The 26010-nt window shown below is 37.0% G+C and overlaps 1 protein-coding gene across 8 annotated transcripts; it reads right to left on the bottom strand.

Annotated features, from left to right (window-relative positions):
* Nucleotides 1–1138: 1138 nt before the first annotated feature.
* TMEM59 (transmembrane protein 59) lies at nt 1139–26008 on the bottom strand. 8 transcript variants are annotated; one of them, XR_012324765.1, is made up of 10 exons: nt 25817–26008; nt 20559–20664; nt 18960–19054; nt 16227–16379; nt 14540–14621; nt 13582–13666; nt 11574–11618; nt 10868–10976; nt 9296–9400; nt 1605–1772 (listed from the first exon to the last, which is right to left on the bottom strand). XR_012324765.1 is itself a non-coding variant. In XM_073789455.1 (9 exons), the coding sequence occupies exons 1-9, from the start codon at nt 26006–26008 to the stop codon at nt 1617–1619; spliced, it is 1023 nt and encodes a 340-aa protein (XP_073645556.1). In that variant the 3' UTR covers nt 1139–1616. The 8 variants fall into 8 exon arrangements, 7 of the variants coding, with proteins under 7 accessions (XP_073645556.1, XP_073645558.1, XP_004319935.2 ...); XM_073789455.1 differs by lacking the exon at nt 9296–9400 and having other exon boundaries at nt 1139–1772; XM_073789457.1 differs by lacking the exon at nt 9296–9400 and having other exon boundaries at nt 1139–1772; nt 13582–13663.
* Between the last annotated feature and the right edge of the window lie 2 nt (nt 26009–26010).

Raw genomic sequence — 26010 nt, 5'->3', positions numbered from 1 at the left:
CTAATAGTGGGCTCTCTGACTCCTATAAATCTGCAGCATTTTGAATATATTCCCCTCAGTTGGCCTCACTGGGTGCATTGCAATTAAATGTGTGTCTGATTAATGAACATAAGTGTATACCATGGGTGGTAAATAAGACAACTGGGCTTATTTTTTTTAAGGTAAATCCAATCCATTTCTCATGTTTTATAACTGTTTTCTCAGAAAAAATCAGAAAGAGACTGCCTGACATACTTTCTAACCCTCTATCTTCCAAATCTAGACAACCTACTATTTAAAAAAGCAAAACCTATATTTTGTGACCAAAGCCTTACTTGATTAGTTAATTGTATTTTCTTTTGACTCAGAGAAAGCTAATGACTAGGCTGAAGGCAAATGTGTGACTCACTCTTTATTCAAACAGCACTACTGCAGTTGCCAGTAATGCCCATGTGAGGAAAGTATTGGTTAGCAAAGTCATTTAACATTTCACGTCTAATGACACTGAATCACATTAAGACTGTGGTGTACTATGTTACTTGATGTCACTCTTATTTTTGTATCTGTATTATTGACAATAATAATAAAGGAATGATAATAACAGTTTTTGCAAAGTAAATTCTATACTTAATTGTACAACATGAGAGTCTAATTCTTACTATCAAAATGAAAAGCTTGGGGCTTCCCTGGTGGCGCAGTGGTTGAGAGTCCGCCTGCCGATGCAGGGGACACGGGTTCGTGCCCCGGTCCGGGAAGATCCCACATGCCGCGGAGCGGCTGGGCCCCTGAGCCATGGCCGCTGAGCCTGCGCGTCTGGAGCCTGTGCTCCGCAGCAGGAGAGGCCACAACAGTGAGAGGCCCGTGTACCGCAAAAAAAAAAAAAAGAAAAGCTTTCTCTGATAATATCTTTAACTTATACTTGATATGCTTTCTAACAGAGAAAAATAGTTCTTTGGAAAGATCCATCCAACAAAAAAATCTATAGCCTGTGCAAAGTAACATAAAATGCATTTGTGAATCATTTTTGCTTTAATTTGCTCCCTGATCATCATATAGCAATAAACAGACATAGAACATTTCCTCATTATTTTCTGGGTTGGGTAGGGGTGAAAGGGAAGATCTGGAAAATTAGTATATTAACTCAAATTTCAGCACATAATTATTCAAATAAAATTTTAATGATTTCAGTTCAATACAACTGAAAATGTAGTGTATTAAAGGGCATTTTCTACTAAATTTCAAATTACAGATTGTGGGCCATTGTTGAGCAGGAGTGTCATATCCTACTGAGTATTTAACTTATTAACTAAGGTGACTGACATGGTAGGAGGTGGGGAAAAACAATGATCAGCTCACAGAATTTGGCTAAGAAAGGAAACAAACAAAAACAATGCAAATAATAATTAAAACAGCACAGATATTAGTAAAATAAAAATACAACCCCAAATATCCATCTCTTAAATTACTAGAAAAAAATTACAGGTAATATTACAGCAAATACAGTCGTCACAGATTTCGGTAACTTTATTTGCATTTAATAGTGATTTTTAAGTCCTATAGCCAATGAAACCATTTTAAAAAGCACTATGAGGAATGGAAATTTAGATGTCTATACACTTTTCTTAAAAAAAAAAAGCTTATATTTCTGAATGAGCAAGATTCACTTTTGCAGGTAGAGGCCCTGCTTCTTCGTGATCTTCACCTTTAGATCTAACAACCACAAGAGAAGAAGCTGGATATCTGTTTAGCTTTTGTTCATTCACGAATTCCAAGTCACCATAGATACTCAGCTTCTGCAAAAAACAATCAATGAACATTAGCAATTTGGATAATTAGGAACCTCTCCAAGTAAGTCTTCAAAAATAGCAATTTAATCTGTGGGTATCTGGTAAAAAAAAATGTTCTATAAACGTCCTCAAGAATGCTTTTACTCAAAGTGTTACAGATATGTGATTCAGTTCCCAGTGGATGGCCAAAGAAAACTTTTCCACATGTACTGACTTAAAATACTTAGAAGTTAACAACTGAGCATCAAGAAAAATTGCTCAGGTTTAAATGGAGTAAGTGTGGTCATACAAGAGCATGGATTCTGGATGTTTGATGCCTTAAGTGATCAATTCCTTTAAGATCTTAGCTCTCCAACCAAGTGGTCAAATGATTTGGGGTTAAGTTTCTCTGCTACTAAATGTTCTAAATTAACATATATGGAAAATGGTATGTACTATTTTAAAAGGCTGTGAGTAGAACAAAGAATGTACATGAAATACTTTAACACTGATAGAAAGGTCTTCATCAACATATAAAAGCTCAAATTATTACTGACATATCCAAGAAGATAGATACTAAAACGAAAGAATGAAAGCATAACACAGAATCAGTGCAAATGTCATAAAATTCACTGAAGTATAATGGAAATGTCTAATATCTTTTGAGAGTAGGTCTATTTAGATATAGGCCTATCTCCTAAAGGAAAAAATAGAAAAGGAAAAGTTTTTACTAACAAATGGGATAGATTTTGTTGTTAATGCATATGGCAATAAATCTCTGATTCTGTGAAGTGCTGACATTATTGACAGGGAAACTGACTATATTAAAAAGATAGACCGACACAGAAGTACCTGATGTTGGAAAGGTGCTTTTAGAAGAGCTGAATAAAGAGCACCTTCAAAAGTTTAAGTATCTACAATACCAATACATGCTACAACATGGATGAACCTTGAAAACATTATGCTAAGTGAAAGAGGCCAGTCACAAGAGACCACACATATTGGTCGTCTATGGCTGGTGAAGATGCTTGGGAGGAAATGGGGAGTAACCACTAGTATGAGTTTCCTTTTTGGGGTGATAAAAAAGTTCTAAAAGTGATTGTCATGATGGCTGCTTACTTGAACACATTTCAGATGTGGTCTGCTGTCTACTGTTTCAAGGCAGTAACTATCCTGCACCAAGGAGGTGGCCCAGTACCTGACACTTTTCCAGTAAGAGAATATTTTCAAGACAAATTCAGTGGTTGATGGATTGGACATGGATCTGATACACTAAGTCCTCCTTAAAACCCAAATTAACATGTGATAATTTGCTCTGGGGCACAATGAAAGAAAAACTTTCACAACTCTATTTAACATTTAAAAACCTTGAAACAGTGACCAGGAACTGTTTAAATTATTTCAAACATCTATATGGAAGAAGCTATCTAGAAGATCAGGGAGAAAGAGCAAAATTCGTGCAGGGAAATGGATGGGAGCATATGGATAACCTCTAACCAGTATGTTTAGTGATTCTGTGGCTACTCTGTATTCTCAAATTACTAACCAAATACAAGGGTACAACAGAGGTATTTTCAAAAGTGTTACCTTGGGAAGTTTATTGCTCAAGTATCCTTTATGAAAAAAATTACTTAATGAGGTCCAGCAAAAGTAAAGAGAAAATCAAGAAAGAAAATAACATACAAGAAACAGTAGCAACTGAGATGACTTAGAAAATGGGAAGAAAGCCAGAACAAAATAAAAATGGGTTCCATTAAGCAGAGATATATGGAAGATCCTCCTGGGAACACTTTTAAGTAATTCAGTTTTATATTTGCCAGTGTTTTAATAGAACCAGTGTTCTACTTTGAATATTTATATAATCATAATACTGTAAATGCTGCCTAGTGGATTTTAATTTTTCAGATCAACCTATGAAAGTATATATACAGAAGAATGAGTATATTTTATTGTCAACAATCATAATAATTAATGAAAATTGAGACAGTATAAAAAGGGAGAAGGAAAGGCAGTAATGAGGAATCAACAGAAATTTGTAAAGCACTCACTAAATGTATACAAAATAATAATATACATTATAAAAACCAGCAACTGGGGGCTTCCCTCGTGGCTCAGTGGTTAAGAATCTGCCTGCCAATGCAGAGGACACAGGTTCAAGCCCTGGTCCAGGAAGATCCCACATGCTGCAGAGCAACTAAGCCCATGCGCCACAACTACTGAGCCTGTGCTCTAGAGCCCGTGAGCCACAACTACTGAGCCCATGTGCCACAACTACTGAAGCCCGTGCGCCTAGAGCCTGTGCTCTGCAACGAGAAGCCACCCCAATGAGAAGCCCGCCCACCGCAACGAAGAGTAGCCCCTGCTCACCTCAATGAGAGAAAGTCCGCGCATAGCAATGAAGACCCAATGCAGCCAAAAAATAAATAAATAAAAGAAATAAATTTATATATATATATTAAAAAAAAACCAAAACCCAGCAACTGAAGAGATGGAAGTGAGACAGTATAAGGGAACTAAACTCATCCTTTAGTAGGAGGACATCAGATAATGTCTAAAATTGATAAAACAAGAAATAAAAGATAAAATTTTTAAATGGCAACTGCTTGGAAAAATTTTTAAAAACTATTGACTGGTTTATCTGAGAAGTGAGGAAGAGGAAGTCAATTTTATGTCACATGTATTACTTCTAAAAGTTAAAAATAAACTCAATTAGTATGTATTTGGGCTTTAGGCCTGCCTTTGCCACTAACCAGTTATGCAATCTTAGATGTACATAAATCTTTTCTAAAACTCATTTTCTTAACAGAATTTAGATTAAAAAGCTATGGCATTTACATAGTTTTCTGATTGTCTCTCTTGAGACTTAAAGCTTCTAAACAACAAGATTCTTGCTCTTTTTTTTTTTAGACAAATAATGTTTATTATAGTTTAAGACATGTTTCACCTACTATTTAAAAAAATTAACCTAATTTATTTTTGGCTGCATTGGGTCTTCGTTGCTGCACGTGGGCTTTAACTAGTTGCAGTGAGCGGGGGCTACTCTTCGTTTCAGTGCACAGGCTTCTCATTGTCATGGCTTCTCTTGTGCAGCACGGACTCTAGGTACGTGGGCTTCAGTAGCTGTGGCTCATGGGCTTTAGAGCGCAGGCTCAGTAGTTGTGGCGCTTGGGCTTAGCTGCTCCACAGCATGTGGGATCTTCCCTGACCAGGGATCGAACCTGTGTCCCCTGCATTGGCAGGCAGATTCTAACTGCTGCGCCATGAGGGAAGCCCCCACCCTACTTCTTGAGTCATTGCAGCCTTTAACATTCAACTTTGTTCCACCTTCATGTTATTCTTCATTGTACCTCTAATCTCTTGAACAGGGCCTAGCACATCATATGTTATCCATAAGTGTCTGTGATTTACTAACATGAATGTTATTTGAAGTCTTCTAAAACCTTTCTTAACTAACCATTTGAAATCAGATGATCATGGTCTTGACAAATAAGAAAAAAGGATGCAAACAGATAATGAGATAACACTGAGGCAGCATTTGTATTATTATTTGTGGCTTTGGCAATTTTCTGAGGCTGCCTGGTCTCTAGAAAGGAATATCCAATATTGCTGAACCCTGTTTTTATAAGTCAGGTTTGACCTGCCTGACAAGGACCACTATGAATGACAACTCTTTATTATCTTAAATAGACAGCTCAACAAGAGAAAAGCATTATTTCATGAAGTTTCAAAAAAACATCATAAATGTGAAAGAACAGGGAAAAACAGTGGAGAAAAAAGGATCAAAATCTTTGTAAGTCACTCAAAATGATACTGCTTTAAGATCAACAAATGCCAACTCTTTCTGGCATTACTATCAAATGGTATATGATGAGTACCTACTATATACAAAACAGGCTAAGGATAAATTATTTCAGAACTTTCCTAAATAAAAAAAAAAAAGCTGCTCATAAGTTTCCAAGACCACATTCCTGGCCCTTATTAGCACCATTTTAAGCTTTATTTGTAGTGAATGAAAAGGAAGCTTTTTATATTTCATGTTTGAGCTCAAGATACCAGGTCCATACTGAAGAGAAACATTCTCTCAGCAGGTCTATGATTTCCTATAAACACATAGGATTATATATATAAATAATATAACAAAATATAAATAACATTGCTCATTGCTTGTATTACTTAACATGGAGTCTCATGTTACTATGGAGAGGGGTCAGAAGTAACTTATGTTCCAATAATAAAATCAATGAAGAGGTTTTATGAAAGTAAAGTTTAAAATAGGTGGCTTTTGATTAAGAAAATGTGAATAATTTCCTAATGCTAAATTCTCAGTTACTTTTACAATAAATAAAGGAGAAAATACCAGGGAAGGAGTATTTACACTGCTATATTTTACAATAAGAAACAAAACATTAATATTGAAATAGTTTATACAGCTTGTTTTTTCTCCTTTTTGTTTTGGCTGCGCTGTGAGGCATGCAGGATCTTAGTTCCTCTACGAGGGACTGACCCCACACCCCTGCAATGGAAGCATGGACTCTTAACCACTGGATGGCCAGGGAAGTCCCAGTTAATACAACTTTTTTTTTTTAATATATTTAATTAATTAATTTATTTATTTTTGGCTGTGTTGGGTCTTTCTTGCTGTGCACAGGCTTTCTCTGGTTGCGGCGAGCGGGGGCTACTCTTCATTGTGGTGCACGGGCTTCTCACTGTGGTGGCTTCTCTTGTTGCGGAGCGTGGGCTCTAGGCACGCAGGCTCAGTAGTTGTGGCTCATGGGCTCAGCAGTTGTGGCTCGTGGGCTCTAGAGCGCAGACTCAGCAGTTGTGGCACATGGGCTTAGTTGATCCACAGCCTGTGGGATCTTCCCGGACCAGGGCTTGAACCCATGTTCCCCGCATTGGCAGGCGGATTCTTAACCACTGCGCCGCCAGGCAAGTCCTATACAGTTTTCAATTGTGAAAAGAAATCCACTAAAATGGCAATATGAAATAGTTCTGGATGAGTGATTTTTTTCCTGCTTCTTTATATATAACTTTATAAATTCTATACCAAGTATGTAGAATTTTTATAATTAAAAATACAGTTGAGTGCTTCCCTGGTGGTGCAGTGGTTGAGAGTCTGCCTGCCGATGAAGGGGACACTGGTTCGTGTCCCGGTCCGGGAAGATCCCACATGCCGCGGAGCAGCTGGGCCCGTGAGCCATGGCCGCTGAGCCTGCGTGTCCGGAGCCTGTGCTCCACAGCGGGAGAGGCCATAACAGTGAGAGGCCCACATACGGCAAAAAAAAAAAAAAAAAAAAAAAAAAAGTTGAAAAAACATTATTACTTAGCTAAAGTGTGGTTTCAGATACAAAGTAAAGCCTAAAAGCAGTGAATTCAAATAAGTGTTTTCGATATATTTTTCTAGAAGATGTATCTTAGGAAAGCATAGGCTCTTTGAGGGTGTCACCATACTTTTGATTGTTAAGGACAGGAAGAAGAGTTCTAGAGAGGGGAAAGAAAGTGACACCCATATGCAGACATCAGGAGGGAATGTAATAGCTGCCAACAGGACTCCATGTGTGGTTCTGACGCTTTAGGCTTTATGATCCAGGGGCCTGGGCATATGTGGGAACAACGAGGTGTTCTACAAACAACTTGGAAATAAGGGGAAAGAACTTCTCACAGAATTAAAGCTATACAATCAAGACAAAATTTATCACAGCAGAGACAACATCTAAAAGGAAGAAAAAGACCAAGAGTATTCTGAAAGGGAGGGACAGGTCCCCAGGTCTGTAAGATGTAACCAAAACCACAATGTGAAGCACTGTTATGTCTAAACAACACCAGAAGAGGAGATCAATTCCATAAGTCAAGTAAGGAGATAAGAGAGGAAAAACCATGAAATGTCCATCTAAGAACTGTTTCAGTAAGAGAGTTTGAGCATCCTGACTCAAAAACATGAAACATGTGGTCCCAGTGGTGTTCAACTTCCTAGTGTCAAAAGAGGTTACACAGAAGATGAGCTCCTGATACAAGTAACATAATCAACTTCCCTAGTGATGACTCCAGGTTAACTAAAAAACTTAAGGGTACTGGCTTTGGAGTCAGATGACCTGGGTTTAAATTCTGGTTCTACCACTTACTAGTTATGTGACACTGGGGCAATAATACATTCTCTCTTTCAGTTTTCATATCTGGAAAAGAGGATAATAATAGTAGCCATCTCACAGAGTTACTGAAAGGACTAAATGAGCTAATTCATATAAAATGCTTAGAACGGTGTCCAGCAGAAAATGCTCAACATTAGTCAGTAGTCCTGGGAACCAGAAGCCAGGTAGTGGTGATTTTATCAAGGTAAATTCCACCTGAGGCCAGTAATTCAATCTTTCCAGGAAATAACCACACCAATCTCTACACGTATCTTTCTTTTACAAGGGGCATCCTAGAAGTAAAGAGAAGGAATTGTGCTAATGGAAGGAATAAAGTACCACAGTGTCAATAAAGATTTACTACTCTGCGTTTGTAGCTTTGTTGTCATGAGGATTTAGAGTGCATGGGGCAGTTCAAAAGCAAGTAATAGGCAAAGGCAATCCTATGTAAGATGTGTAATTTCAACTTTATCAGGAACAATAAAATGATTAAAATATGGATATCAGAACTAAACAAGAACACAAATAGGTAATTAGCAAAAGGATGTTCAGATCATATCATAAACAGATGAGTTCTACAGAAATTTACCCATTGTCTAACACTTCCACAATTCAACGTTCTTCCCAATCCTGTCTAACTTTATTCATTTGTTTTAATTTCCTAATTTAAGTTCTTTTAATCAAGTCAGCTGCTTACAGTCCTTCCCTGATAGTAGCTTATTCTTGTCTGTACCTGGGAATATTGTCCACCCTCCTGTCTCTGCCAATCCATACCATTCTTCAAATTTCCCTCTTTTCTTCTTTTCTCTCTTTTTCTATTGCATTCTGGAGGCATATGAGAACTAAAGTTTATTTCAGTTGGATCTGATGTCAATAGAATTTATTATCTTATGTTTAGTTATATAATTAATTTTCCTTCCTTGAAAGCTAAGTTGAATCATCAAATTAGACTTTTTTTTTAAGAGCTCAAAAGTCATTGTTTTTATTTATTTCTACTTATTTATTTAAACATCTTTATTGGAGTATAACTGCTTTACAATGGTCTGTTAGTTTCTGCTTTATAACAAAGTGAATCAGCTATACACATACATATATCCCCATAACGCCTCCCTCTTGTGTCTCCCTCCCACCCTCCCTATCCCACCTCTCTAGGTGGTCACAAACCACTGAGCTGATCTCCCCTGTGCCATGCAGCTGCTTCCCACTAGCTATCTATTTTACATTTGGTAGTTTATATATGTCCATGCCACTCTCTCACTTTGTCCCAGCTTACCCTTCCCCCTGCTCACATCCTCAAGTCCATTCTCTACATCTGCGTCTTTATTCCTGTCCTGTCCCCAGGTTCTTCATAACCATTTTTTTTTCTTAGATTCCACATACATGTGTTAACATACGGTATTTGTTTTTCTCTTTCTGACTTACTTCACTCTGTATGACAGACTCTAGGTACGTCCACCTCACATATGTGCCACATCTTCTTTATCCATTCATCTGTTGGTGGACACTTAGGTTGCTTCCATTTCCTGGCTATTGTAAATAGAGCTGCAATGAACATTGTGGTACATGACTCTTTTTGAATTATGGTTTTCTCAGTAGTGGGATTGCTGGGTCATATGGTAGTTCTATTTTTAGTTTTTTAAGGAACCTCCATAGTGTTCTCCATAGTGGCTGTATCAATTTACATTCCCACCAACAGTGCAAGAGGGTTCCCTTTTCTCCACACCCTCTCCAGAACTTATTGTTTGTAGATTTTTTGATGCTGGCCATTCTGACTGGTGTGAGGTGACCTCATTGTAGTTTTGATCTGCATTTCTCTAATGATTAGTGATGTTGAGCATGCTTTCATGTGTTTGTTGGCAATCTGGATATCTTCTTTGGAGAAATGTCTATTTAGGTCTTCTGCCCATTTTTGGATTGGGTTGTTTGTTGTTTTGATATTGAGCTGCATGAGCTGCTTGTAAATTTTGGAGATTAATCCTTTGTCAGTCGCTTCATTTGCAAATATTTTCTCCCATTCTGAGGGTTGTCTTTTCGTCTTGTTTATGGTTTCCTTTGCTGTGCAAAAGCTTTTAAGTTTCATTAAGTTCCATTTGTTTATTTTTGTTTTTATTTCCATTTCTCTAGGAGGTGGGTCAAAAAGGATCTTGCTGTGATTTATGTCATAGAGTGTTCTATGTTTTCCTCTAATCCATTTTCTTTAATCCATTTTGAATTTATTTTTGTGTATGTGTTAGGGAGTGTTCTAATTTCATTCTTTTACATGTAGCTATCCAGTTTTCCCAGTACCACTTATTGAAGAGGCTGTCTTTTCTCCATTGTATATTCTTGCCTCCTTTATCAAAAATAAGGTGATCATATGTGCGTGGGTTTATCTCTGGGCTTTCTATCCTGTTCCACTGATCTATATTTCTGTTTTTGTGCCAGTACCATACTGAAATTAGACCTTTTTTCTGAAACAAAAATCCTTTACCTTAACAGTATGTTTCTTGAGCCAGTTAAATTTTAATTACCAAGAAAGTCAAGACAGTTTTCCATCTCTCTCAGGGTATACCAGAACACATTACTCAAAATCAAAAGCTCTAGTCTTGCTGCTTCTAAAGCAGCAATTATTCCTTAACATTTGTGGCAATGTTAAATTTAAAACTTTAAGTAGTTCTACAAGTTTTCTTTCTTATATATCACCTTAGAAACTGATGTCACTGGGTTTTTTTCAGTCTCAAAGGTCTAGGGAGAAGAGAGACACTGTACTCAAACCAGGCGGCATACACTGGTCATTATGGTAGTTAGCACCACAGAAAATTGGAAAGTGATTCTTGTGCTGAGAACCTGTAATTCTTATGTGTGCCAATCTCGGTGAGTGATTAAAACCACCAAATCTTCTCTCATTCTATTAATAGAAAGGCTTTGCGTTTCTAGCTAAACCAATAAGGCATTAAAAAAAGTAAATCATATGGCTCAGTCTTCAAAAGGCCTAAGAGTTAGAATTAAATTTACCTCAGAGGGAACATACTGCTCCACAGCTGTAGCAACGGTTGCACAACAAATCCAGAGCAATACCATCACGGAGAGGACAAGAGTCATGGTTAAAATCCACCCGGAGTTACTGGGGGGGGAAAAAAAATCAACAATTAGTTATGTTAAAATTGCATAATATAAAAAATAGGAGGCTCTTAACAATTACAGGCAATCAATCTTGTGTACTTATTTAATAATATAATTAAAACTTTATATGTACTACCTTTAAAACTATTTTAAAAAACATACTTAGAGAAGAAAATATTATAATAGCTATTATATTAGGGTGATATGATGTCCTTTCCTCCATTACTCAAGTTTCTATAACATGGCTATGTTACTTTTATAAATTAAAAAATCAGACATACTGGCTTTCTGCTAAATATATGAAATTAAAGCAAATTACTGTTAAGGGTATTTTTAAATTACTAAATGAGATAAGGCAAATCAAAGTGTCCTATAAACTGTACAGTGCTACACAAATGTCATATATTATTTTGCAAGGTATTAAGATAATACTTGCTTTAAGAAAACCCAATATTCCAAAGAATTAAGGTACAGAATAGGTAAATTATGAAATGATCATTTGTCTTATAAATGGATTCACAACAGGCTTCCAGAAGTTAGCTTCTCTACTACATTTCAAATATTTAACTTAGCACAATTTACTTGAATTTCAACTTACAAGAGCATATCTGTTATGAAGCATTCTGTATCCATTAGCACATATCTTAAAAAGAGATAGTTACATTTTTCTTATGATTAAAATATCTTAGGGTAGAAGGCCGGTTACAAGAATCAGCAACTGGAGTTTTTTCCATAAGTGCCCTATTGTTTACTAAACTATAGATTAAGATTTAAAGAACAAGTGAAGCTATTTTTAAAACGTTAGATTTAAAAGAATAACATAAAACATGACAAAATGTTAAAAGGCAATAAGGCATCAATAAGATGCCAGGTAATGCAGTATTAAGGATAAACTGTAGGGAATTCCCTGGCAGTCCAGTGTTTAGGACTCAGTGCTCTCACTGCCGGGTCCCCAGGTTCAATCCCTGGTTGGGGAACTAAGATCTGGCAAGCCGCGTGTCATGGCCAAAAAAAAAAAGAATAAACTGTAGCTTAAGATTAGATAATTATTTAGGTTCCATAAAACTTACCAAACTGCAACAAAAATCCAAAATACTGAGAGAGAGAAAAATTGCCTTTTTTTCTGTACAAGGTCAAAAGCAAGTTTAGCAATGAAAGGAAGGGAAAATTTTAATTCTCATTTTCTTACCCAGTCTTTAAAGAGTTTATTCAGTAAAAAGTATTAATTTTTAGGTTCTAATAGAACCCTACTGATATCTGATAAAACCTCTCAAGAAACTATTTCTACTCTAAGAAATTACAGGAAGCATGTAGCGTGGGCTACTGAAGTGTTACACTTGAGACAGAATAGTCCACTGGAGTATATACACACTTGTTCACCTCTCTACTCAAGTGCTTGGTCTGGTATCTGACACAGAGTAGATAGTTATCACCAAGTGCTATGGCCTACCGTCTCTTTCTCTCTCTTTTTTTTTTTGGCTAGGGGTGGGGGGTGGTTGCAGGGAGAAGGCTCTTATCACAACTCCTTGGAGGAGTAGAAGCATGCATACTTTGATAAAACCCTCCTCATCCTCAGAAGGCCTGATATTCCTTCCCAGGAGGGCACAAGGTAACAATTACCCTCGCCTGCCCACTTTCCCTTGCCACCCTTAAGAATCCTTGGCATGGGTACTTCCCTGGTGGTCAAGTGGTTAAGAATCCGCGTTCCAATGCAGGGGACGCGGGGTCAATCCCTGCTCAGGGAACTAAGATCCCACATGCTGAGGGGCAACTAAGCCTGCGTGCTCTAGAGCCCGTGCGCCACAACTAGAGAGAAGCCCATGCCGCAACTAAGACCCGACACAGTCAAATAAATAATTAAATTAAAAAAAAAAAAAGAATCCTTGGCATGGAGATGACACTCAGTATAGAACACAAAGCCCTCCTTTATCTGTAGCCCTTATCTACCTCCCCTAGCCTCCTGTGTGGCCATATAGATAAAACAAAAATCCAACCCCCAAACCATTTAGACACACAGTCATCCCTTGGTATCCCCAGGGCACTGGTCCCAGGACTGCTGCCCCCTCCCATACCAAAATCTGAGGGTGCTCAATTCCCTTATATAAAGTGGTGTAGTACTTGCGTATAACCTATGCATATCTTCCTGTATACTTTAAATCATCTCTAGATTGCTTATAATACCTAATAAAATGTAAATGCTATGTAAATACCGTTGACCCTTGAACAACACGGATTTGAACTGTGTGGGTCTACTCATATGTGAATTTTTTTCAATAAATATTAAATTAAAGCTTAACTGAGATGCCTGAAGAAGCACATATCGTAACATAAATCAAAGACTCCCAATAAGAACAAAGATGCTTTTGTGCTGTGAAAAAAACTACCCGCTTGGGTTTGATTAAAGTAGTATGAGAATTACCTTTTAAACAAACTAATAAAATATCCAAAAGTACAACTTTGGATTTGGTAGGGAAAAGGTAAAAGGTAAAAAAAAGTTTTCTACTCTTGAGCAGCTAATATAACTTTAAAATAATAAAAAGGACTGCATCTCTCTAATACAAGCCAGATTTTATCTCCTATATGCATAAGTGAAGATGAATACATACAGAGAGAGACATCTTAAAAAACCGTCGCGTTCTCCATCTTCAAGATAGTTCCTATGTGCATGTGAACTTCTCATATGAAGATCTGCTGAAATAATAAGGTACAAGTTTATGATATCCTATATTCCAAAAGCTAGTCTCAAATGACTGCTTCTAGATATATACACTGTACAGATATCCAGCTGCTTTTGTAAATGTAATCTGACATATTTTATAATGAATGCAAGTTCCTCTGGCACATTAAAAATCAACTGGATATTATACAACATTATGAATTTCCTATTTTACTTTCAAATTTTTATTGACATTGATGCTTTCTATTTAATTACATTTCTGAATGTAATAATAGAATTTGGTTTGTTCAAATCTAAATATGGCCTTGTGTTATGTTCTGTCATTATCCACCCACCAAAATAATTAAAAAGTTAATAAAATCAGTATCTAAAATAAGGTATGAGCTAGCACATTTTAAAAGGTAAGCAGTTTTAGCCTGATGTTTTCTATTCCTATAAGTTTAAATTCACTTCTAGCATAGAAATAAAAATAGAATAAAAACATATTTTCAAGGTAGTTTCACTATTTGGTTAGTTTGTTGGGAGATACCAGAATCTCTCATTAGTTCATACTCAAAACATCCTTCAAAGCAAACTAAATGTTTTTAGAATAGTGATTCTAAAGTGTGGTCCCCAGACCAGCTGCAACAGAATCCAGGAATTTGTGAGAAACACAAATTCTCATGTCCTATCCCAGATTTAGTAAATTGGAAACTTTGGAGGTGGGGCTCAGAAATTGCTTTAACAAACTCTACAGATCTTAATGCATATTAAAGTTTGAGAACCACAGTTTTAAAAATTATTTATTCACCTTCCATTAGTGTAAAAACAATCATACAACCAATTCTAACACCACCAGATTTGACTGTTAATGTTTTTAATCCCAAGCTACTTAAAATAAAACTTACAGGACATTTTGCTTAGTGACGGTTCTTTCAAATTTGTAGGCTCCTGCTCCAACTGTGGTGCATACTGGATCTCTGGCTTAGACTAAAATGATAGTGAAAGCAATTAAGTCATTTGTACTTCTTCTTAAGCTTTTCTCAGTAGGAAGTTCGATAACATATCATCTCTACAAAGATTCAAATTGAGAAAAAGTAACAGAAGTATGGTATAAAAAATAAAACATGTTAACCACAATATATTTTAATTGCACTTGCTAAACATTAGATCCAGTGCCTTGCAAAGAAGCAGACTTATAGCATCATCAAGAATTTAGTCAGTTTAATTGCCTGACAACATAAAATAAATAAATAAATAAAAAAAGAGGGACAAATTACAACATAGTACATTAAGTATCATACCACGCAAAACTGAGTTCTAATTCTGGTTGATCAGGAATAATTTAGCAGACTGCCAAAATTTCTGGTTAAACACATATTATCTCTATTCTTTCTCATCTGAAACATTCCATTCTTCCCTAAGTATGAGTAATTCATAAATTATAGCTCAGTGCTCCATACTTTACATCTCCTATGTAGCACTGATTCTCTGGAGTGGCGTTTTCTCCATCATAGTCACACTTAAGTTGACATAAAGAGAGGAACAGAGCTAATCTCACATCTAGTCAGGAATGAAGGAGGACTCCACTCTGAGAGTCAACTTAAGCTTTAACTTAAGTAGCTTTCAGACACAGAACTTCTTCATGAACTTAAAGAGAGAAAACTCCTTCTGTGTTTTACATATTACCAAATTAAGTACAGGGTACCCAAGACTCAGGACAATGCTAAAAATCACAGACTAGCCTTATAATAAGCCACTCAATTGGCAATAATAATTAAAGGGTTTACTTTAATTATTACCTGAGAGAAAGCATCACAACATAATTTGTTGGCTGGTAAGTTTGAGGAATTTAACAACCAAATTAAAAGGAAGACAGCATGGTAGGGTGGTATATGAGCCTTGGAGCGAAAGTAACCCAGGTTTGAAGCCTAATTCTGTTATATTGGCAGCGTGACCTTAAATAAGTTAGACTCACAGTTTCTTCATCAATAAAATAGTGATAATACAACCTCATGAAGTTGTTTGAAGATTGGAGATAATATATGTAAATGCCTAGTACACATGAACCTTCAAAGACAGCAGCTATTATTATCATATCACATGGTAAATAATGAGGTAGGAGAAAAGTTACCTCTCTAGAAGGCAATATGCTTCTTCAACAAGCTCTCTTATAAGAGTTATGAGAAAAAGCACTATTAACAACTAAAAATTATGTTCTATTGCTTTTCCCTAATATCCATATATGATATAAATACACACCATTATTTATATTCAAACTACATTAATTTTTCTTATGTTTCATATCTAGAGGTTTCATTTTTATCAATTTAACCACTCTAAAATTTAGCAGATTCAGAGTTCTTATAAGATAAGGAACAACAGGCTTTAAATAGGTTTCCAATGGGCAGAGGGAGGGGTAAGTCAAATTGGGTCCTGATGCCCAATGTTTTAATGTAGGTTAGTAAGTAATTATTATTTGATGATAAATATTTGTAAGGGACTAAGTACATGGCCCTATACTAAGACATTCATTTAAGACATATACATTACTACTGTTGTTATTTAAATGAATCTATGAAGCACAGTCATCACCTGGAATATAACTATTTTTCCATCATCAGCTTGAAGATAAAAAGTCCACGAAGAGGTTATGAAGCTCTGTGCAGAGTCCATCATATCACTCCAGAATGACCTTACCAGAGTTAGAGGGAAGAGTAGATGCATTTTTGGCATCAGGGACATGAGCTTAAAAAAAAAATTAAACCATGAGAAATATATTATTTTTTTATATATGTATATTCAAGAGAGCAACATAATCAAATCCTTATTGGGACAGAATATAAACCATTAAGTGATTCTACCACAGTCATCAACATTAGAGTAAACTCTTCATTACCTATGCAAATTAACTATGAGAAGCTTAAAATCACAGGATCTTTTAATTTGCGACCAAACACACTTTAAGCTACCTGTCACCTCTATCAAAATAACAGGCTTTTGAATTAGGTCCAAAAATGTGGAGAATCTTAAGATTTGATTAAATAAGGATTAGCAAGTCCTCAAGAGGTAGAAGGGGAAGGGAGAAATCATACTATTCTCATCTTTAATGCTTTCATGTAAAATAATCCATGCTATAATGAACACCAATGGAAAAAAAAAGAATATATGCATAAAATGTAAGGTACCTGATAACAGGGCAGAGTGAGGGAAGTATTTATGGGCTGACTATATACAGTAAGCTACTGATGAGATTTTTACATTAATTGGTATCACCTCCCCTCCAATTCTGACTTCTTGACTTATTTAGCAGCAGTGGGCCCCTCTAGAGCACAAGTGTGGGATACAACTTGCTGAACTCTAGGGATAGCTTTGGTTCTGCTATATTCCAAAAGAGAGGCAGTATGGGGTATTAAGAGAGAAGAGTTTTTAGAATCAGAAGATCTGTATTCATGATCCAATTTTCCCACTTAATAGCTGTGAAATCATTCATTGATTAGTTCACTAAACAAGCATTCGTTAAGATTATAAATTTTAAGATGTTTAAACCATGTGTGTTTATTTATCACTGTATATCTGTGTTTAATCTGTATAGGACAGAGGTGAAACACAGGGTGAAACATGTGTATGGGGAAAGGCACATAACCCAAACTGGGGTCAGAGGTGGTTAAGAAGGCTTCGAAAAGGACACGACACCTGCCCTGAATCAAGAGGATTCACTGAGCAGATGGGGAGTAGAAGGGACAGAGGCAAGAAATAATGTCATATTACAAACATTAAGGACTGTTCAGTATGTACATAATTAAGAGAAAAGGAAATAAATATGGGTCTTAAAAATTAGAAATTATTTTTAAAGTTACTCATAAGAAAAACACAAATTAAAACTGTAATAAAAGTTGTACATTGCCAAGGACTGGGAGGAGGAGGAAAGGAGAGTGACTGCTAATGGGTATGAGATTTCTTTTTTTGATGATGAAAATGTTCTGGAATTAGGTAGTAATGATGGTTGCACAGTTTGTGAATATACTAAAAACTACTGCACCGAATACTTTAGAAGGGTGAATTTTATAGAATGAATTATATGTCAATTTTTAAATCTGATACAAATTCCATGGAGGGCAATTTTGCTCTATTTCTCAAAATTAAAAATGCATATACCTCTTAACTCAGCAATTCTACTCCTGTGATTTTATTATAGATATAAATGTGAAAAATATGCAACATCATTTATAAATTTAAAAAATTAGAAACAACCTACATGTCCACAAATAAGGGACTGCTTAAATGATACATCCATACAATGAAACATGTATGCAGTGAAAAACAGTGAGTAGACATTCTTTATTACTTATATTTTAGAAAAGAAAGAATACATGTATTCTTGTATATATATAAATTACCTCTGCATTGGTAACCCTGGCTACATTAATGGAGCAAAATGGAGTGGCTAAGAGATACAGGAGTAGGAGACTTTTCACTATACAGCTGATCCTGGAACAATGCAGGGGTTGGGGTGCCGAAATCTGTGTATACACACAAATTATTGTTGGCTCCCCATATCCGCGATTCTGCATCTGAGAATTCAACCAACTGCAGATCATGTAGTGCAGTAGTAATATGGGTCAACTTTTTTTTTTTTAACCTTTTGAGTTTTGTGCCATGTGGCTGTACTTCTTATGCCAGAGTTAATAAAATTAAAAAACTTTTCCCAGTATGTTTGGATAGAGTATGAGGGGTGGGGAATTATAAGAGATGATATAGAAGAGGTAATCAGGAGCCAGGCTGTGATAAGTGGTTTGGACTTAAACCTGTATGTCACGGGGAGCTACTGAAGTATATAAGATAGGAGAATGACATGACGAGATTCCCATTTAGAAAATAAATATCTGGACACAGAAAATAAATATCTGGACACAGACTAAAGGATGGACTAGAGGGGGCTGAAGTGGGAAAATAGATCGGAAGTTAATTTAGTAATACAGATGAGAAATAATGATGATTTGAGTTAAGGCAATAGCAGATGGGATGAAAAAAAGGAACTCTCAATTTTTCTGAGCCTCAGTTTTTTCATATGCAAAATGGGGATAATACCGTCACTGGACCTAGAAAAAAACCAAAATGAGATTATAGGTGTGAACATACATCTTAACAGTAAAGCATTATACAAAAGTAATTAATCAATTGACTTTTCTATTTGCAAACATATAATTTGTTTGCTGAAGACTAATTATAAAATATAACACTAAAATAGGATCATGTGGGCAATATACATTTCAATACAAAGTGCGATCTAAGCAGGCATTTCTGAAAGGCAGAATTGTTTCGTACTTGTTCTTGTCTCAATTCAGCAAATGGCAGCTGATTCTGGCAACCAAGGTGACAAGCATATTGCTCATCAGATTGGGAATATGCTTCTGTACATGCTGGAAGAGAAAAACAGTCAAATTACAAGAAAAAAAAGAGAAGGAGAGAAAAAAAGGGAGAGAACATTGGCATCTTATAAAGAAATTTTATAAAGAAATTTATTATACTTAAAAAGTATTTCATCAATATGAATTTCCACATTTGGTAACGGTAGCAAATGTATTCTTTTAATAAAACCCCATATCTTCTGCCTCCCACAAGTCAGATCTTCCAGGTATAAATCTATTAATTACATACTCAGGCTCCGGCTACATGATGACATTCATATGAGGTGATCCTCACAGCTAAGGTTTGCATAGTGGAAAAAACACTGAACTGGCATCCTGAAATTCTGGCTTCACCACTTGTTGGCAGTGTATGTGACTTAGGTGGAGCTATTTAACCTCTCTATTGATTTCTATAGGTCTAAAACTGAACTACGACCACCTATTTCATGGGGTTGAACAAAATAATATACTTTAGTAATTTACACAAATATATGATATTACTGTTAGGAACTGAATCACTTAGTTGAGAAGCAAGGGTATTCACATGGCAAGGAAAAATAAAACAAAGCAATCAGTCTAACATCCTAAATTCTGAGAAAACTGAACTTAGAAAATGTTCTACAGCAGGATTCTAAAGTTGGAATGAGTCTCTACCATATATACTCTTCATTTAGTTCACTAGAGCCATTTCTTTCTTGTGATATAACACTTTACCACTATAACAATTTTATTTTTCTTTCCACCCAGTCATGCATTTGTAATATACTTCCCAAAGGTGCTAGATAATAAACTGAACCGCATTATGCACATATAAAGATGGCCATTTAGGAGACTGAGCCATAAAAAAAGTTTATGATATCACAGAGGCTAAATGTGAGTACTGGCATAGTGATAGGGAGAAAGGCACCTCCTGCTACACTGAATAAACAGTGTAAGGTAATGAATGGAGAAAATTCCATTACAGTTCTTTAAAAAGCTAAATGTCATTTTTGTCCTGATTACAGGTTTATTTTATTAAACACATCACTTTTGGCAAAAGGTAAGAATAGTGGTTTAAGAGACGACAAAACTCTGGTTACTTCTTTTATTGGCATGACCCACAAAGAATACACTATTAAATACTGAGTCAAAGGCCTGATTCAGTAAAAAACTTGGAGCTAAGTCAGCTAGCCTATGAATGAAAGGCTTAGGAAAATTATACCATCCATTGAAAAGGTAGTGATGAATTATAAGAAGGGTAATTACTATTGCAATTGTCTAAACCAAATGCTTACTTAAACAAAGGTGTCCTATCCACAGCATAAAATAAACATTGTCTCAATAAACAGATGAAATTTAAAGCCCATGAAATTTCTAGCAGTATCTACTAGAAGTTTAACTTCATAGTAATTAAAGTATGCTGGATGAATAAACAGTATGCCTGTCATTTTCTGAGGAAAACACATAAAAAGCATAACACAACTCAAAGAAAACACCAATGTTATATACTGCTGATGTCATTAGCATAGCATCTTACCAGATTCACATTCCAATTTGGTCCGATTTAAATCAATTCCATCATCCACAAATTGACAAATTGAAAACAGCCTGCAACCTCTCTGACATGCGTACAACTCCTCTTCCTAGGGAGTTCAAGAACAGGGAGGATTACCAAAAACTAGCATCTTTCCTTCGGGGGGAAAATAGGTCAAAAAGAAAGCAAAGTTAATAGGGTTTATTATAATTGTCCAACAAAAGATTTATGACTGAAAGAAAAATGATAGGAGCCAGGTAATACCAAGACCTTTGCCATACAAAGAAGTTTTAGTTCCTTATTTTTTTTATTTTTTTATTTTTTGCGGTACGCAGGCCTCTCACTGTTGTGGCCTCTCCCGTTGCAGAGCACAGGCTCCGGATGCACAGGCTCAGCGTCCATGGCTCACAGGCCCAGCTGCTCTGCGGCATGTGGGATCTTCCCGGACCAGGGCACGAACCCGCGTCCCCTGCACTGGCAGGCAGACTCTCAACCACTGAACCACCAGGGAAGCCCTTAGTTCCTTATTTTAACAGTGAAATCCAAAATAAATAAATAAACTAACAAATAAATAACAAAAGTGATATCCAAGAAACAAACCTAGTGGGTTAAAAACATCACCCTTTTCCCATATTCCATAGTCATATTTTGGGGGGAAAAGTTGAAAATAACAGTGACATAATCAGAACTATAATAGAGGTATAAATGAGTAAACAAGTACTTTAGGGACCAATGGTGTACTTCTGCCACATAAATATTTATATGAATCATCAGGCTTATCAGGAAAAGTATCACGACTAGCTTCACATGGCAAATAGTGCCATAAAGGCCCCCATAAAGTGAGGTATACATCTAAAAAAATGCTTAAGTGAAAGGATTTTTTTAAACTTGGTTTACCTGAACTGAGAACACAAACAAGGCCAACATGTGACATATGGGAAAGGCCACTGGAATCAGCCAGACTTGGAATAAAACCTTTTAGGTCAGTGTGTACAAGTTATTTTACCTATCTAAATCTCAAAAAGGAAATAAAAACTATAAATTATCTCCAAACCCCTCAATAATGCCAGAAGACAGCTATTCCTAGTGCAGTGCCTGGGACATTGAAGGTGCTCAATAAATGGTAGTAGTGTCAATCATAATAACTGGTTTTAAAAATAGAAAACAACAGTTATAAGCATCATTGTATATGTGTGAGAGCTCAAGATAGGAAAGACTCGTCGCTGGAAAATGTGAACTGCTTAATAAGACTAATGACAACGTCTTCAACAGGCTTTTCTTTGGTTAAATGTATAGTATTTGAAACAAACCAGTAAGTGTGGGGGAGCCCCCTCAACTTACTGTGTAGTTCACTGTGTACAAACTGGCAGGCACCTAATAAGGAAGGAAACAGCATGTGCATATACCAGTTAGCAACCAACGGAATACAAAGGTATGCATTTCTTTCCAGCAGGATTAGTAAAATTTATGTAGCAGCAACAACCCATTAAGAGGAGATGGCTGCAGTCTAATATTAAACAAGTTTTATTACACAACTTTGAAGGTAGTGCATTTTTGGACTTCAGTTCTAGCTGCACTTATTGTTACAGTGAAATTGAAAGAGTTAGCAATTAAAATAAATTTCATACCTGAGTAGCTTTTGCAGGCTTTGTAAAACAGTGGAAGAATTCTCTTACGTCTTTGGAGCACCACATATTTCCTTATATTGCATAGGGGAAGCATGAGCTCATTAGTATGAGCTATACTGCATACCATTTCATTTTCAGATATGTTTTCATGTGTTAAACCAATCCAATAAGCCCTCCAGTACCATTTTCAGAAGAGACTGTAGCATGGTGAAAGAGCCTAGGTTCAGGAATTAGGCCTGGTTAGAAGCTCAGCCTCACCACTTATTCTGTACAACCTTGGGCAAGGGACTTAATCTCTCTCAGCCTCAACTCCTTAGTTGTAAAACAGTGACCAATACTCATATGCCAATCTTGAAATATGATGAGGATTTTATTTTATACTTTATTATTTTATTTATATATCTTATATCTACAACATCATTAATATTATGCTATACTAACTAATAAGTAGACATAACATTAATAATATATTTCATGAGCACCCATAATGTGCCAGGCATGGTGCTAACACTTAATGTATCATAGGATACCTGGCACAGAGCAGGCACTCAATTGGTAGCTATTAAAAATCATAACCTTATTCCAAGTAAGTGTTTCATGTTCTAGATAATATTTCATGCCCTATGTATCCAAAGTGACTGGCAAGCTTATATAAAATAGACCTTCCCTAATTTAGAGCACAAGGAAATGGTGCTCCCCACCAAACTGAATACCAGCTAAATAATTAGAAGGAAACTTAATGAATCCTCCTTAAAGAAGGAATCCTACTATCTATAGATTTTACATGCATATTCTTATCCTGAGCTAAGTCAGGCTAACTATTCTCCCTCTTATTCAGCATTACTAATATACTGTATGTACCAAATTGGTTTTATGACATTGGGCAAAGGAAATAACTATCTATTGCCATGTGTTAGGCACTGTGCTAAGAGTGCCATGTATACTATCTTTAATCCTTACACTTGCTCTGCAAGGTGTGAGGTGTTTTTTTTGTTTGTTTTTTTTTTATAGTTGACAAAATGAAGTCATGGTAAGTTAAGTAATCAGCAAGGACACACAGATAGTAGAAGTGAAGCTGGGGGTCTTCCCTAGTGGCGCAGTGGTTGGGAGTCCACCTGCTAATGCAGGGGACACGGGTTCAAGCCCTGGTCCGGGAAGATCCCACATGCCACGGAGCAACTAAGCCCATGTGCCACAACTACGGAAGCCTGCATGCCTAGACCCCGTGCTCCGCAACAAGAGAAGCCACCGCAATGAGAAGCCCACGCACCACAGGGAAGTGTGGCCCCTGCTAGCCGCAACTGGAGAAGGCCCACGTGCAGCAACAAAGACCCAACTCAGTCAAAAATCAATCAATCAATTTATTTTAAAAAAAGTGAAGCTGGGAATGGAACCCAGGTTTGTATGGTTCCAGAGCCCACACACTGTTAAAAAATGACCAGGCTAGCTCTATAATTATCTTTGTTATTAACATGACTTATGTCTCCTGCATTTGGACCCAGACAAGTTAAGCAATTATACTTTTGAAGAAAGTTAAAGGGTAAAATATAATAATTTTAAGTATCTACTTACAAACAAGTAAAGTATCCTACTTTCTTGCAACAAATAATTAATTCTGAAAAAGAGTCATTAAAATGAGAGTTCTATCTGCCAGTCACAAATACCAGACCAAGAGAGGGTACAGGACCTTGTAAATTCATCTAATTTCTTATAACACACACTGCTTTTTCCTGAACCGTAAAGCACAATAATTTGAAGGAGGACTGACAGACATTAGTGAAATAAGTAAATTAAATATTTGTAATAATATAACTTCATTAATAGAAGGCAGCATAATACAGCCAGTTTTAGGACTGAATTCCTATTACTCCACTACTTCCTGGCTATGTGACCTTGGGCAAGTCACTGAACCTTTCAGAGTCTCGATTCCCTCAATTGTAAAACCCAACTTTGCAGGGTGAGAATTGGAGATAATGGAGGTAAATCTCCCATCACACTGGCTAACAGAGAGTAGACAGTTAATCAATTTTAAGGCCAGGACACACAGGGAGCCAGATGATTTAGAGTTCCTGGGGAGAAGAGCTTTACTGAATAAATAAAAAACACTTAGATATCACATCAATTGTTAGAAAGTAGTGGATATTATAAAAATACCTAGAGGTTCCAGAAATGTTTATCCTTTTGAATTGTTTATTCAAATATGTATTCAAATAACTACAAATTTGCTAGGAAAATCTCAGAAAAAACAAAACAAAACAACCAACACATCCAAACACTAGAAAGATACAAAATAAGTCTCTGCCCAATTCCAGGACAAATCAATATTAGTTTCCTCATACAATCCTCTTACTTATGAGAGGTTTATAAAAAGAGAAAAAAATAATGTATCCAGGAGCAGTACACATGGATTTGAAAGTCTGGAAGTCAGAATTCCTCATTTCTCTCTCTTGACTGCTATATTTGTCTCTGACTGAAAATTTGATAATCCCCTCTCCCACACTTTTTCTTGAAAACTGATAATCCTCAAGCAATGTAAAATCCAGCAGTAAACAAACATACAGGCAGTGACAGCATTTAGAACTTCAGAATTTCAAAAGCCTGAAAGCACTTGCCAATAAGGAACATCCTAAACCTGTCACTTTGTAGTTTGAGAGAGCAAAGAGGGCTAGCCACACAGTTAAGCATACAGCATAGGGAAGATGAAGGAAAAACAAGGGCAAAAAGACTAGCAAAAGCTCTCATAAAGAAAGGCGGGGGAGGGAGGATGATATACCCAAATTATATATTTGGAAGGGTGGGGGAGTCACCACGCAATTTAGGATGTTGAGTCAACAGTTCTTTAGAAGCTGCAAAACAACTCGATTAGTGGAATGGAATTAAAGGAAAGGCAGCACTTGAGGGTGGACAAGGAGGGGAGGAAGGGTCACTCTGTCCATAAGTTGTGATCCCCCTACTAAGGGCAGTCTCATTTCTTTCCCACTCCACTTATTCCCTCTGTCTTCTGCTGCACTGAATGGTAAGTTCTCTGAATGCAGCAACCTAACTGCTTTTTCTCTAAGCCATTCCAGTCCCAGTGTGAGCGCCTTGTACAGTTACTCAACACAGGCGGAAAGCCCTCCCTAAGCGTCTCCCAACTCCTTGATGTATTTCATACTATGGTGGAATTGTCTACTTGTTTGACTCCAGGAACAGACTGCAGGGTCCCAGCCCAGAGAGGCGCTCAGGGAACAGGTGTTAAGAGTTAACATTTTGTGGGCTGGCGTATCTGCAACTGCCCCCCTCCTCCCGCTGTCCCTGGAAGGTGAGGACCCCGCATTAATCATCTGGATACTCCTCCCCCTCCGAGTGTTCATCTCCCCTGCTGCCCCGCAAGGCCCCAGAGGAAAGGGGTCGTGTCTTGCTTATTTTTGTGTCCCCAGCCTATTACAGGGTAGGTGCGGCACAAACTTCCGGTAATTACAGCAGAAGCGCGGTGCGGGTAAGATTAGGGGAAGAAAACAGGAGTTACGCAGATGGGAGACAGCGGTTGAAGGGTGGATTCAACAGTCAGGCTTCCAGTGCCGACAGAGGTACGGGAGAGCGGAGAGATGGGAGGCCACGGAAGGGTTGTAGCCCGGTTTGGACGGGCCCTACCTTGGGGTAGGTGTGCAAGGGGTAGGTCAACTGACAGGCCCGGTGACAAGACGCCGTATCACCCAAGACCGAGTCAAAAGCTTCAGCCGAAGCGGTCCCCGAGCCTCCGGTCAGGGCCATAGTCAGCAGCAGCAGCAGCGGCGAGAGCCCCAGTTGGGCCCTGACCCAGAGGCTCCCCTTCGCCGTCGCCATCT

The sequence above is a fragment of the Tursiops truncatus genome, chromosome 1 (genome assembly GCF_011762595.2).
Source record: "Tursiops truncatus isolate mTurTru1 chromosome 1, mTurTru1.mat.Y, whole genome shotgun sequence".
NCBI lineage: Eukaryota > Metazoa > Chordata > Mammalia > Artiodactyla > Delphinidae > Tursiops > Tursiops truncatus.
Note: the sequence above shows the minus strand (reverse complement) of the source record. Positions and strands in the feature narration are given on the sequence as shown.